Source organism: Scyliorhinus torazame, chromosome 4 (assembly GCF_047496885.1).
Source record: "Scyliorhinus torazame isolate Kashiwa2021f chromosome 4, sScyTor2.1, whole genome shotgun sequence".
In the NCBI taxonomy this organism is placed as follows: Eukaryota; Metazoa; Chordata; class Chondrichthyes; order Carcharhiniformes; family Scyliorhinidae; genus Scyliorhinus; species Scyliorhinus torazame.
The window spans coordinates 159228477-159241634 of NC_092710.1; the positions used below are offsets into that span (position 1 = coordinate 159228477).

Genomic DNA, 13158 nt, shown 5'->3' on the forward strand with positions numbered 1-13158 from the left:
GCTGACTATACATGCGGGAAGTGCACCCAACTTCAGCTCCTCAAAGACCGTGTTAGGGAACTGGAGCTGAAGCTGGATGAACTTCGGATCATCCGGGAGGCAGAGGGGGCGATTGAGAAGAGTTACAAGGAGGTAACCACACCCAAGGTACAGGACAAGAATAGCTGGGTTACAGTCAGGGGGAAAAAAACAAATAGGCAGACAGTGCAGGGATCCCTCGTGGCCGTTCCCCTTCAAAACAAGTATACCGTTTTGGATGCTGTTGGGGGGGATGACCTACCGGGGAAGGCCCTAGCGGCCAGGTCTCTGGCACTGAGTCTGGCTCTGGGGCTCAGAAGGGAAGGGGGGAGAATAGAAAAGCAATAGTTGTAGGAGATTCAATGGTTAGGGGAATAGATAGGAGATTCTGTGGTCGCGAGCGAGACTCCCGGAAGGTATGTTGCCTCCCGGATGCCAGGGCCAGGGATGTCTCGGATCGTGTCTCCAGGATCCTTAAGGGGGAGGGTGAGCAGCCAGAAGTCGTGGTGCACATTGGTACCAACGACATAGGTAGGAAAAGGGATGTGGAGGTAATAAACAAGTTTAGGGAGTTAGACTGGAAGTTAAAAGCCAGGACAGACCGAGTTGTCATCTCTGGTTTGTTGCCGGTGCCACGTGATAGCGAGGCTAGGAATAGGGAGAGAGTGCAGCTGAACACGTGGCTGCAGGAATGGTGTAGGAGGGAGGGCTTCAGGTATTTGGATAATTGGAGCGCATTCTGGGGAAGGTGGGACCTGTACAAGCAGGACGGGTTGCATCTGAACCAGAGGGGCACCAATATCCTGGGAGGGAGGTTTTCTAGTACTCTTCGGGAGGGTTTAAACTAATTTGGCAGGGGAATGGGAACCGGATTTGTAGTCCAGCAACTAAGGTAGCCGATATTCAGGACGCCAAAGCGTGTAGTGAGGCAGTGGGGAAGGGAACACTGACAAAGGAGAGTACTTGCAGGCACGGAGATGGGTTGAAGTGTGTATACTTCAACGCAAGAAGCATCAGGAATAAGGTGGGTGAACTTAAGGCATGGATCGGTACTTGGGACTACGATGTGGTGGCCATCACGGAAACTTGGATAGAAGAGGGGCAGAAATGGTTGTTGGAGGTCCCTGGTTATAGATGTTTCAATAAGATTAGGGAGGGTGGTAAAAGAGGTGGGGGGGGGGGGTGACATTATTAATTAGAGATAGTATAACAGCTGCAGAAAGGCAGTTCGAGGAGTATCACCCTATTGAGGTAGTATGGGTTGAAGTCAGAAATAGGAAAGGAGCAGTCACCTTGTTAGGAGTTTTCTATAGGCCCCCCAATAGTAACAGAGATGTGGAGGAACAGATTGGGAAACAGATTTTGGAAAGGTGCAGAAGTCATAGGGTAGTAGTCATGGGCGACTTTAACTTCCCAAATATTGAGTGGAAACTCTTTAGATCAAATAGTTTGGATGGGGTGGTGTTTGTGCAGTGTGTCCAGGAAGCTTTTCTAACACAGTATGTAGATTGTCCGACCAGAGGAGGGGCAATATTGGATTTAGTACTGGGTAATGAACCAGGGCAAGTGATAGATTTGTTAGTGGGGGAGCATTTTGGAGATAGTGACCACAATTCTGTGACTTTCACTTTAGTAATGGAGAGGGATAGGTACGTGCAACAGGGCAAGGTTTACAATTGGGGGAAGGGTAAATACGATGTTGTCAGACAATAATTGAAGTGCATAAGTTGGGAACATAGGCTGTCAGGGAAGGACACAAGTGAAATGTGGAACTTGTTCAAGGAACAGGTGCCACGTGTCCTTGATATGTATGTCCCTGTCAGGCAGGGAAGAGATGGTCGAGTGAGGGAACCATGGCTAACAAGAGAGGTTGAATGTCTTGTTAAGAGGAAAAAGGAGACTTATGTAAGGCTGAGGAAACAAGGTTCAGACAGGGCATTGGAGGGATACAAGATAGCCAGGAGGGAACTGAAGAAAGGGATTAGGAGAGCTAAGAGAGGGCATGAACAATCTTTGGCGGGTAGGATCAAGGAAAACCCCAAGACCTTTTACACATATGTGAGAAATATGAGAATGACTAGAGCGAGGGTAGGTCCGATCAAGGACAGTAGCGGGAGATTGTGTATCGAGTCTGAAGAAATAGGAGAGGTCTTGAACGAGTACTTTTCTTCTGTATTTACAAATGAGAGGGGCGATATTGTTGGAGAGGACAGTGTGAAACAGATTGGTAAGCTCGAGGAAATACTTGTTAGGAAGGAAGATGTGTTGGGCATTTTGAAAAACTTGAGGATAGACAAGTCCCCCGGGCCTGACGGGATATATCCAAGGATTCTATGGGAAGCAAGAGATGAAATTGCAGAGCCGTTGGCAATGATCTTTTCGTCCTCACTGTCAACAGGGGTGGTACCAGGGGATTGGAGAGTGGCGAATGTCGTGCCCCTGTTCAAAAAAGGGACTAGGGATAACCCTGGGAATTACAGGCCAGTTAGTCTTACTTCGGTGGTAGGCAAAGTAATGGAAAGGGTACTGAAGGATAGGATTTCTGAGCATCTGGAAAGACACTACTTGATTAGGGATAGTCAGCACGGACTTGTGAGGGGTAGGTCTTGCCTTACAAGTCTTATTGAATTCTTTGAGGAGGTGACCAAGCATGTGGATGAAGGTAAAGCAGTGGATGTAGTGTACATGGATTTTAGTAAGGCATTTGATAAGGTTCCCCATGGTAGGCTTCTGCAGAAAGTAAGGAGGCATGGGGTAGTGGGAAATTTGGCCAGTTGGATAACAAACTGGCTAACCGATAGAAGTCAGACAGTGGTGGTGGATGGTAAATATTCAGCCTGGATCCCAGTTACCAGTGGCGTACCGCAGGGATCAGTTCTGGGTCCTCTGCTGTTTGTGATTTTCATGAATGACTTGGATGAGGGAGTTGAAGGGTGGGTCAGTAAATTTGCAGACGATACGAAGATTGGTGGAGTTGTGGATAGTGAGGAGGGCTGTTGTCGGCTGCAAAGAGACATAGATAGGATGCAGAGCTGGGCTGAGAAGTGGCAGATGGAGTTTAACCCTGAAAAGTGTGAGGTTGTCCATTTTGGAAGGACAAATATGAATGCGGAATACAGGGTTAACGGTAGAGTTCTTGGCAATGTGGAGGAGCAGAGAGATCTTGGGGTCTATGTTCATACATCTTTGAAAGTTGCCACTCAAGTGGATAGAGCTGTGAAGAAGGCCTATGGTGTGCTCGCGTTCATTAACAGAGGGATTGAATTTAAGAGCCGTGAGGTGGTGATGCAGCTGTACAAAACTTTGGTAAGGCCACATTTGGAGTACTGTGTACAGTTCTGGTCGCCTCATTTTAGGAAGGATGTGGAAGCTTTGGAAAAGGTGCAAAGAAGATTTACCAGGATGTTGCCTGGAATGGAGAGTAGGTCTTACGAGGAAAGGTTGAGGGTGCTAGGCCTTTTCTCATTAGAACGGAGAAGGATGAGGGGCGACTTGATAGAGGTTTATAAGATGATCAGGGGAATAGATAGAGTAGACAGTCAGAGACTTTTTCCCCGGGTGGAACAAACCATTACAAGGGGACATAAATTTAAGGTGAAAGGTGGAAGATATAGGAGGGATATCAGAGGTAGGTTCTTTACCCAGAGATAGTGGGGGCATGGAATGCACTGCCTGTGGAAGTAGTTGAGTCGGAAACATTAGGGACCTTCAAGCAGCTATTGGATAGGTACATGGATTACGGTTAAATGATATAGTGTAAATTTATTTGTTCTTAAGGGCAGCACGGTAGCATTGTGGATAGCACAATGCTTCACAGCTCCAGGGTCCCAGGTTCGATTCCGGCTTGGGTCACTGTCTGTGCGGAGTCTGCACGTCCTCCCCGTGTCTGCGTGGGTTTCCTCCGGGTGCTCCGGTTTCCTCCCACAGTCCAAAGATGTGCAGGTTAGGTGAATTGGCCAATGATAAATTGCCCTTAATGTCCAAAATTGCCCTTGGTGTTGGGTGGAGGTGTTGAGTTTGGGTAGGGTGCTCTTTCCAGGAGCCGGTGCAGACTCAAAGGGCCGAATGGCCTCCTTCTGCACTGTAAATTCAATGATAATCTATGATTAATCTAGGACAAAGGTTCGGCACAACATCGTGGGCCGAAAGGCCTGTTCTGTGCTGTATTTTCTATGTTCTATGGCACTATCCCAACCAGCATATTCCAATAAACTGATGCAAATAAATATAGGAAACAAGAATATCAGAACGTGAGAGCATGATGTTGCCATTTAGCTTTATTCTGTCATCTAGAGCTTACATAACTATGTTTATATGGTGCCTTTAATGTAATAAAACATCCCAAGGTGCTTCACATGAGCGGAATCAGGCAATAAATCAACATCAATCCAAAAAAAGAGAGCGGAGCGGGTGACTGGAAGCTTTGTCAAAGAGATAGATGTAAAGTTACATTTTACTTGACAAGTGGAGTGGCGAAGGGATGGAATTCCAGGGTTTAGCGACCAGACAAATGAAACCAATGGTGGAGTGAAAGACGTGGGGATGTACGAGAGTCCAGAAACGGAGCAGCTCAAATTTCTTGGGTCATTGTAGGGTTGGAGGAATAGGGAGAGAGCATGCCATGGATTGGTTTGAAAAAATAAGGATGAGAATTTTAAAACCAATGTACAGAGGGGCCAGGAGACAATGCAGTTTGGTGATCTCAGGGTGATGGATGAATGGGACACGGCGAGAATTAGATTACAGGCAGCAGTTTTCAGCGTGCTCAAGTGAATGAAGGAGGAAGCTGGGTGGTGGCAGGTGCTTTGGAACAGATGAGTATGGAGGCAATGAAAATATGGAAGGGGATTCAGTATGCAAGCTAATTCAAAATACAAATGGCTAAAATATACTGGAATAGGGCATCTTATGGCATGCTCTGCAAATTGGATTTTTCTATTAATTTAAGTTCAAAGTTTTAGTGCTGCAAATGTGAAATAATAAGGTTAATTATGTATTTAGAACAGAAAGAGGACATTTTACACGCCAGCTTTCTGTAGAGCCATCCAGTCAGTCCCATTCCCCTTTTCTATCCTTGTTGCCCTGCAGGTTTATTTCCTTCAAGTGCCCTTTGATCACTAATCCGTCTCTGCTTCATTCGTGGAGTGTGTGTTCCAGGTCATTACTATTCACTGGCTCAAAAGCTCTTTCTCACATTCATCCTGCATCTCTACCCAAAAGTTTTACATGTGTCCTATAGTCCTTTTGCCATCAACTAATGGGAATAATTTCTCCCTTTGTACCTTAATCAAACCTGTCATAATCTTGTATATCTCTATCAAATCCCCGATTGCTGCAAGGAGATCAGCATAAGCATCTCCTACCCAACTTGGCAGCTAAAAATTCCTAGTCTCTGGAACCATTCTGGTAAATCTCCTCTGCGCCGTTCCAAGAATCCTCTCATCTTTCCTAAAGTGTGGCAACCAGAACTGGACTCATTTAAATTGTTGTGGTCTAGCAAGGGCTTTACAAAGGTTCAACATCATTTCCCTGCTTTTATCGTCAATGGAGTCTAGGAACAACTACTCCAGTTTCACTTCCTGTCTTTCTGGTCTTCCAACCTTGAATGGTACAAAATATAAATTTAATAATCAAAAGGGTATGTGAGTTGTGGAATACTAGCCCTAACTTTCTGTTTATTGAAAAAGTGAGACTGATTTGCATCTATGGTACAATCCAACAATTTAATGAAACTTGTGGGGAGTTCAACAACAGAATCCATTTCGTAACGATTACCGCAAAGTGGCTCAAATTGTCCCACTATTTGTGGTGTTTTGCAATTTAGGCCTTATGTCTTCAACACCACATACTGCGTTTTTTTAAAAACTGGCATTATTGCCTCAGCAAATTCTGAGCCAAAAGAGTTCCTCGTGTGACCCCATAACCCATTACTTTGACTGGATTAGTGAAAAGTCTGTTCTTCAAATCATAAACACAACAGAGAGTAAATTTGAGATGTATCTTGTGTTTTTTAATTTGTCACAATTACCTTTACATTTCATCTCTTGTTTACCTAAACAAAAATAAATCACAGCATCTCTCAAATTTCTGTAGCTCAACCTAAAGCTACATCAGTGCCAACTTCCTTCTATTTTGCGTATTGAGCTGGCTTTGCTTCATATTTTCATTCCTTATAAAGCTTGGGTAGCCACCGCAGAAGCTCAATGGGGAAAGGTCACTGTCTAAGACCTTTCAGCCACAATGTACCGAGGGGAGGGGAATTGTATGAGCCCTTGGGCTCACATTGAATATATACAGTGACTATTATATGCATCAGAAGCACTTCAGAGTGCACCTTGATCTATGCAGACAACTTAAATGCCATTGCACTTTTCTAACAACCATTTTAAAATGTCTGTCATGTTCCTTTTACTGTGTCGAAGCACTTTAAAGTGCAACATGATCTATATACATAGTGCAGAAGGAGGCCATTCGGCCCATTGAGTCTGCACCGACCCATTTAAGCCCTCACTTCCACCCTATCCCCGTCACCCAATAACCCCATCTAACCTTTTTTTGGTCACGAAGGGCAATTTATCATGGCCAATCCACCTAACCTGCACGTCTTTGGATTGTGGAAGGAAACCGGAGCACCCGGAGGAAACCCACGCAGACACAGGGAAAACGTGCAAACTCCGCACAGACAGTGACCCAGCGGGGAATCAAACCTAGTACCCTGGCGCTGTGAAGCCACAGTGCTATCCACTTGTGCTACCGTGCTGCTACCCCAATAAAAAACGTGAATATCATTGCATATTCTGTGATGGTCATTTTGAAATGTTTGTACTGTTCTTTCAGATTTTTACAAATAAAGTATATTTTTGCAAAAATAACTCCTTATGAAGAAATACATTGCCTTTGACTCCTTTTCAAAAGATTAGTAAAGTTGCCAGTTGGTGCTTATTTATCATTCTCTGTAGCATGCATTGATTGGAATAAATTTATACTTACTCTGCTAATCCTAGAATTGTCTCCCTTTTATATTGGCTATCTGTTGCGAATCGCTGTACATCCACACCTTTGCCAAGGCCTTGAAGTGTCTGAGCTTGTGTGAAGTCTGTCAACAACTCATTGTAATAGACAAGGTGATGAACCAGTCCCTGTATTTCTTCTGACCAATTGAAGTCTGCATTTTCAGTCACATGTTTTGTGACCATTTTAATTACCTCCTTGGGATCAGCCTGTAAATTTTCAGATTCACTGATGAAAGTTTATAAACTATTATTTTTTAAAATTACCCTCTCCCCTACATGATATGATATTCTTTAAACAAGTTTGCTGCAAAACAAAAATGAGAATAAAATAGATATCATGGAAGTTTTCTGGACAGTGATTGTAATATTTATGAATAATTCATTCAACATCACTGTGACCATATAAACTATGTCTAACACATGAAAGCGCTATTCTTCAGACCAATGATCAACTGCCATAAAAGTCTCATATTTAAATTAGTCTGCATCTAGCAGTCAGCGAGAAGTCTCTCCTACAGTCTCTCCTTCCTTCCCTATGTATGGTGTGCATTGTTTGTACAGCATGCAAGAAACAATACTTTTCACTATATACGAATACATGTGACAATAATAAATAAAATAAAATCAAGTGGAGCCACGCACTGCTGAATGCAGTTTAAACTGCATTCCAACTTTTTTTTGTTGGTTTGTTATCAATGTGAAGTTTTATAAGTCGACTGTCTCTTTACGCAAGGTAAAATGGAAGAATGAAGAGGATCTTGTGATCTGCTTTGAATTCTGCCCAACAAACTTGGGTGGCTTGATTAACACGGCCATGGGGTAGAGGATTGAGACCTGCAGGGAGAAAGAAAGCTGCAAAATGTTCACACCTGAAAACAAAGGCAGGAGTAGTTAGGTTAACCGTTATCATACATTCAGCCTCCAAGTTTTTAGGTAGAGAGAGAGGGAGAGAGAGAGGGAGGGAAAGAGAGAGAGAGAGAGAAAAATCTGAGATACAAGAGTTGCAGCTGGTGTGGTCAGTATAGTGGAGAAGGCTGCTGACTCCTCAGTGAGCTATCCAGTGAAATGTGAAAGGGAGGATAGTCTCTTGTTGGAAGAGATGCATCTCGTGGCACTCCAAAGAATCGGAAGATTTGACCTGGTGAGATCAGGAGAAATTTGATTTATTGTCATGTATACCGAGGTACTGTATTGTTCTGCGGACAGTCCAGACAGATCGTTCCATACATGAAAAAACATACGACATGCATAAATACACAATGTAAATACATAGGCACAAGTATCGGGAGAGCATACGGAGTGTAGTACTACTCAGTAGAGAAGATGTGTGAAGAGATCAGTTCAGCCCATAAGAGGGTCATTCAGGAATCTGGTAACAGCGGGGAAGAAGTTGATTTCGAACCTGCTAGTGTGTGTTCGCAGACTTTTGTATCTCCTGCCCGATGGAAGAAGTTGGAAGAGAGAATAACCCAGGTGGGAGGGGTCTTTGATTATGCTGCCTGCTTTCCCAAGGCAGAGGAGGATGTCGACAAAGTCAATGGCTGAGAGGCGGGTTTGCATGATGGACTGGCTTGTGTTCACAACTCTCTGCAGTTTCTTATGTATCATTATTATTTCATTGTCCCTGGGTCAGAATTCTGCAATTCCCTTTCCGATACACTCTCGGTGTACGTACATCAGGTGAATTACAACAGCTTAAGGAAACAGCTCACCAGAACTTTCTCAAGGGCAATTAGGGAAGATAACATATTGTGGCCATATCAGTTATGCTGTCATCCCATGAAAACATGAAGAAATGGAATAAATTAGAAAGCAACTTCCTGAAACTTTAAGTGTGCAGCTAAATATAGAAATCGGGAAATCGCTATCAAAATTACCCTTCTCCATATGCCTGTGCTAAAACAGGCTTGGCATTCAAACCTGAAGTTGCTGTCCTGACACACCAATTCCTCATGAAATATGGCTTAAGATACAGGTGTTGATGACTTGAAAAGGCAAAATTACTACCAAACAATGCCTCTGGAACTGAAAATGTAATTTTATATATGTAGCATCTCATTCCTTGGGTATTTTTCTCGTGATGTATATTTAAGGATTTTTTAAAACTTCAATTTCTCCAATTCTTTTGGCGCTCTCTCAATTCCATCTTTCTTTCCTGTTCCGTATTTCATCTTCTAAACATGATTGTAATCAGAATTTACACTCCCTGGTTTTAACTTTCAGTTTAAATTCAACATGCCTCAGTGAGAATTCTTCAATCTGTTTGATGAAGAGCCACCCTGTTGCTTGCCCTCTTTCACACATGCCTGAAATTTCCTGTAGATGAGCAGCACGGTGGCAGTGGTTGGCACAACTGCCTCACAGTTCCAGGGACCCAGGTTTGATTCTGATCTTGGGCGACTGTGTGGAATTTGCGTGTTCTCCTCGTGTCTGTGTGGATTTCCTCCAGGTGCTCCGGTTTCCTTCCACAGTCCAAAGAGGTACAGGTTAGGTGGATTGGCCATTCTAAATTGCCCCTTAGTGGCCAAAGATGTGTAGGTTAGGTTATGGGTATTGGGCAGGGGAGTGAGTCTAGGTCAAATGCACTTTTGGGGGATAGGTGCAGACTTGATGGGCCGAATGGCCCTCTTCTGCACTGTAGTGATTCTATGACACCCTGCTGAATTAGATGCGCAATAGCAGCAAGTTGCACAAATAATTCACAACACTCAAGCCCCTAAAAAGTCTGTGAGAAACTAGAGAAATTTTAACTCTGCTCTTTGCCACTGGCGAATTTTTGGCAAATTATTTTTATTGAGACTTCATATTTTATATCCAACAATTTCTAAATTACAAAACCGCGCAGAAACCAATACATATTCACAAGCGAGCATTTTATTCTGACAGGTCAGACAACCAGTCTGCAGCCTTGTGGTGGTGGAGGGGGAGGGGGGAACCCACACAGACACAGGGAGAACGTGCAGACTCCGCACACAGACAGTGACCCAAGCCAGGAATTGAACCCAAGACCCTGGCATTGTGAAGCAACAGTGCTATCCACTGTACTACCGTGCCACCCCCATGTGGGTGTGGTTGGCCAGGCCTTCCTGGTACCATTCGCATTGTCTTGTACTTCCACCTTCCACTTCTGGGAAGAACTCACTCATTCTGGTTAGGTGCTCTCTGTGCACCACTTTTAGCGGAGTTAGGCTCAGCCCTGCACACGTGAAGGTGAAGTTCGCCTTGTGCAGTGCTTTGATCCGGAGTCCTCCCCCATCTCTGTGCCTCGTTCCTCCTCCCATTTATTTCCTGGTATCATCCAGGGGGAGTGTATCTCCTCCAGCAGTTGCCCGTACATGTCTGCCAGCAGTTCTTCGACTAACAAGTGTCCTGGTATCTGGGGTACTTCATTGTTTCTATGCGGAGGATATTTTTGACCTGAGTGTACCTCAGGTCACTTCTTCTTGGTCACTGGAACCTCTCCATGAGTTCCCCCAGGGTCGCTACTCTATCGTCGGTGTACATATCTCGTCTGTGTACATATTCCTAACTGTTAGAGTCCCCTCGTTCTGTTTTCACCGTTTGAAGGTGGCGTCCATTATTACGTGACTGAACCCTTGGCTGTTGCTGATGGGGGCCATGGTGGACATTTTGGTTAGACCAAAGTGTTGCCTCATTTGGCACTGCGTCCGGAGCGTGGGTACTACCACTGGACTCCTCGAGTATTTGGCTGGGAGGAATTGGAGAGCGGTTGTGACTAGGGCTCCGAGGAATATCCCTGTGCAGGAACTCTCGTCTATCATGCGTCCGGTTCCTTGACCCATCCCTGGACTTTTTCTGCGTTGGTCACCTACTGGTAGAACTGTAGGTTCTTAAGGGCCAGGTCCCCCACTCCTCCTTTGCAGGACCTTCTTTTGTGTTAGGTTGCACAGAGAGCACCTAACCAGAATGAGTGAGGATTCTTTTGGATCCTCGGGCACTTCCGCCCCACACAAACGCCATGAATAGCTTGTCAACTGTGTTGAAAAAGACCTTGGGATGTAGATCGGGACGGATCTGAACAGGAAGAGGAACCTGGGAAGCACATTAATTTTGATCGCCTGTATTCTCCCTGCGAGGGAGAATAAGAGAAGGCCCCATCTCTGCATGTCCTTTTTGACTTCCTCCACCAGACTTGTCAGTTTTATTTGTGGATCCCTGTCCAGTCCTGGGCTACTTTGATCTCCAGGTAGCAGAATTTGGTCTGGGCTTGCTTAAACGGCAGTCCCCCCAGCTATGTCTCTCCCCCTGCATGTCCACAGGGAAGATCTCGCTCTTGCTCAGGCTAAGCTTGTAACCTGAGAAGGTTCCAAACTCCTTTAGGAGTTTCATTTTCCCTTACATGCTGGTATGGAGGGTTTGAGATCCAGTGGAGCAGGTCACCTGCATAGAGTGAGACTCTATGCTCTCTGTCTCCCCTCTGGATACCTCTCCACCCCTTCTCCGTTCTGAGGGCGATTGCAAGTGGTTCCATTACCAGAGCAAACAGCAGTGGGGATAGCCAGCATCCCTGCATTGTGCCCCTGTGCAGCTGGAAGTATGCAGAGCTGGTGGTGTTTGTTTGTATGCTGGCCATGGGAGCGCTGTACAGTAGTTTCACCCAAGTGAATAATGGCCCAAACCCAAACTGTTCCAGTACCTCTTTGAGGTACTTCAATTCAACTCTGTTGAAGGCCTTTTCTGCATTCAGGGAGATTATTACATCTGGTGTTCTCTCCCCTAATGGGGTCAATACCACGTTCAACAGGTGCTTAATGTTCGACATTAGCTGCCTGCCCTTGACAAAGCTCATCTGGTCTTCGCCACTAACTCTTAAATGTGGTCCAATGTTTCTAGCTTTATTCCAAGAATTTCAATGCTCAGTTCTTTTTAAAGCACCATTGGTTGTTTCTGAGATTTAAAGAACATCCTTTATCATAAGGTTTCCAATTGCATCTCCAAGATTCAAACATAATCTTTACCTGGGATATAAAACAGTTATGAGAATATCATGGATTTTGAATAGCCGATCTATCAACTCAGAAAGAACTACTTGACATCAAGGTAGCATTTAACCGAGGATGGCATCAAGGAGCCCGAGCACAATTGGTGTCAATGAGAATCAGGGGGAAAAACCTCCACTGGTTAGAGTCATACCGGGCACAAAGGAAGATGGTTGTGGTTTTTGGAGGTCAGTCATCTCAGTTCCAGGACACAAGAACTAGGAGCAGGAGTAGGCCATCTGGCCCCTCGAGCCTGCTCCACCATTCAATGAGATCATGGCTGATCTTTTGTGGACTCAGCTCCACTTTCCGGCCCGAACACCATAACCCTTAATCCCTTTATTCTTCAAAAACTATCTATCTTTATCTTAAATCACTGCTGGAAGTTCCTCAGGGTAGTGTCATAGGCCCAACCATCTTTAGTTGCTTCATCAATGTTGGACTTTCCTTCCAACAGAATGGCAGAAGTGGGGATATTCACTGATGACTGCTCAATGTTCAGCAGTATTCACGGCTATTCAGATACCGATGCAGTCCGCGTCCAAATGTAGCAAGAGCTGGACAATATCCAAGCTTGGGTTGGCAAGAAACATTCACATCACACAAGTGCCAAGCAATTACTACCTCCATCAAGAGAGGATCTACTCCTCGCCCCATGACATTTAATGGCATCACCATTGCTGAATCTCCCATTATCACCATCCTGCGGATTATCATTGACCAGAAACTGAACTAACCATATAAATACTGTGGCTAGAAGAGAAGTCAGAGACTAGGAAGCCTGCAGCAAGTAACTCACACCCGGACTGCCCAAAGTCTGTCTACCATCTACATGGCTCAAGTCAGGTGTGTAATGGAATACCCTCCCTTGCCTGGAGTGCAGCTCCAACAACATTGAAGAAACTCATTAGATTGGCATCCCTTCTCAAACATTCATCCCCTCCACCACCGGCAAACAGTGGCATCAGTGTGCATAATCTACAGGATGCACTGCAAGAAGTTACCACATTTCCACAGACAACAACTTCTAAACCCACGACCACTACCATCTAAAATGATAAAGATAGCAGCTTTCTGGGAATACCACCACCTGGCGATTCACCTTCAAATCACTCATTATCCTAAGT

General features: G+C 44.8%; 1 protein-coding gene across 1 annotated transcript in view; it reads right to left on the reverse strand.

Annotated features, from left to right (window-relative positions):
- The window catches only part of nbas (NBAS subunit of NRZ tethering complex), a 381349-nt gene that overhangs the window by 112933 nt on the left and 255258 nt on the right, over positions 1-13158 (reverse strand). Inside the window, exon 41 of the mRNA XM_072498805.1 lies at positions 7009-7238. Coding sequence (XP_072354906.1) covers positions 7009-7238 — 230 coding nt within the window. The remainder of the gene's footprint in view (positions 1-7008; positions 7239-13158) is intronic.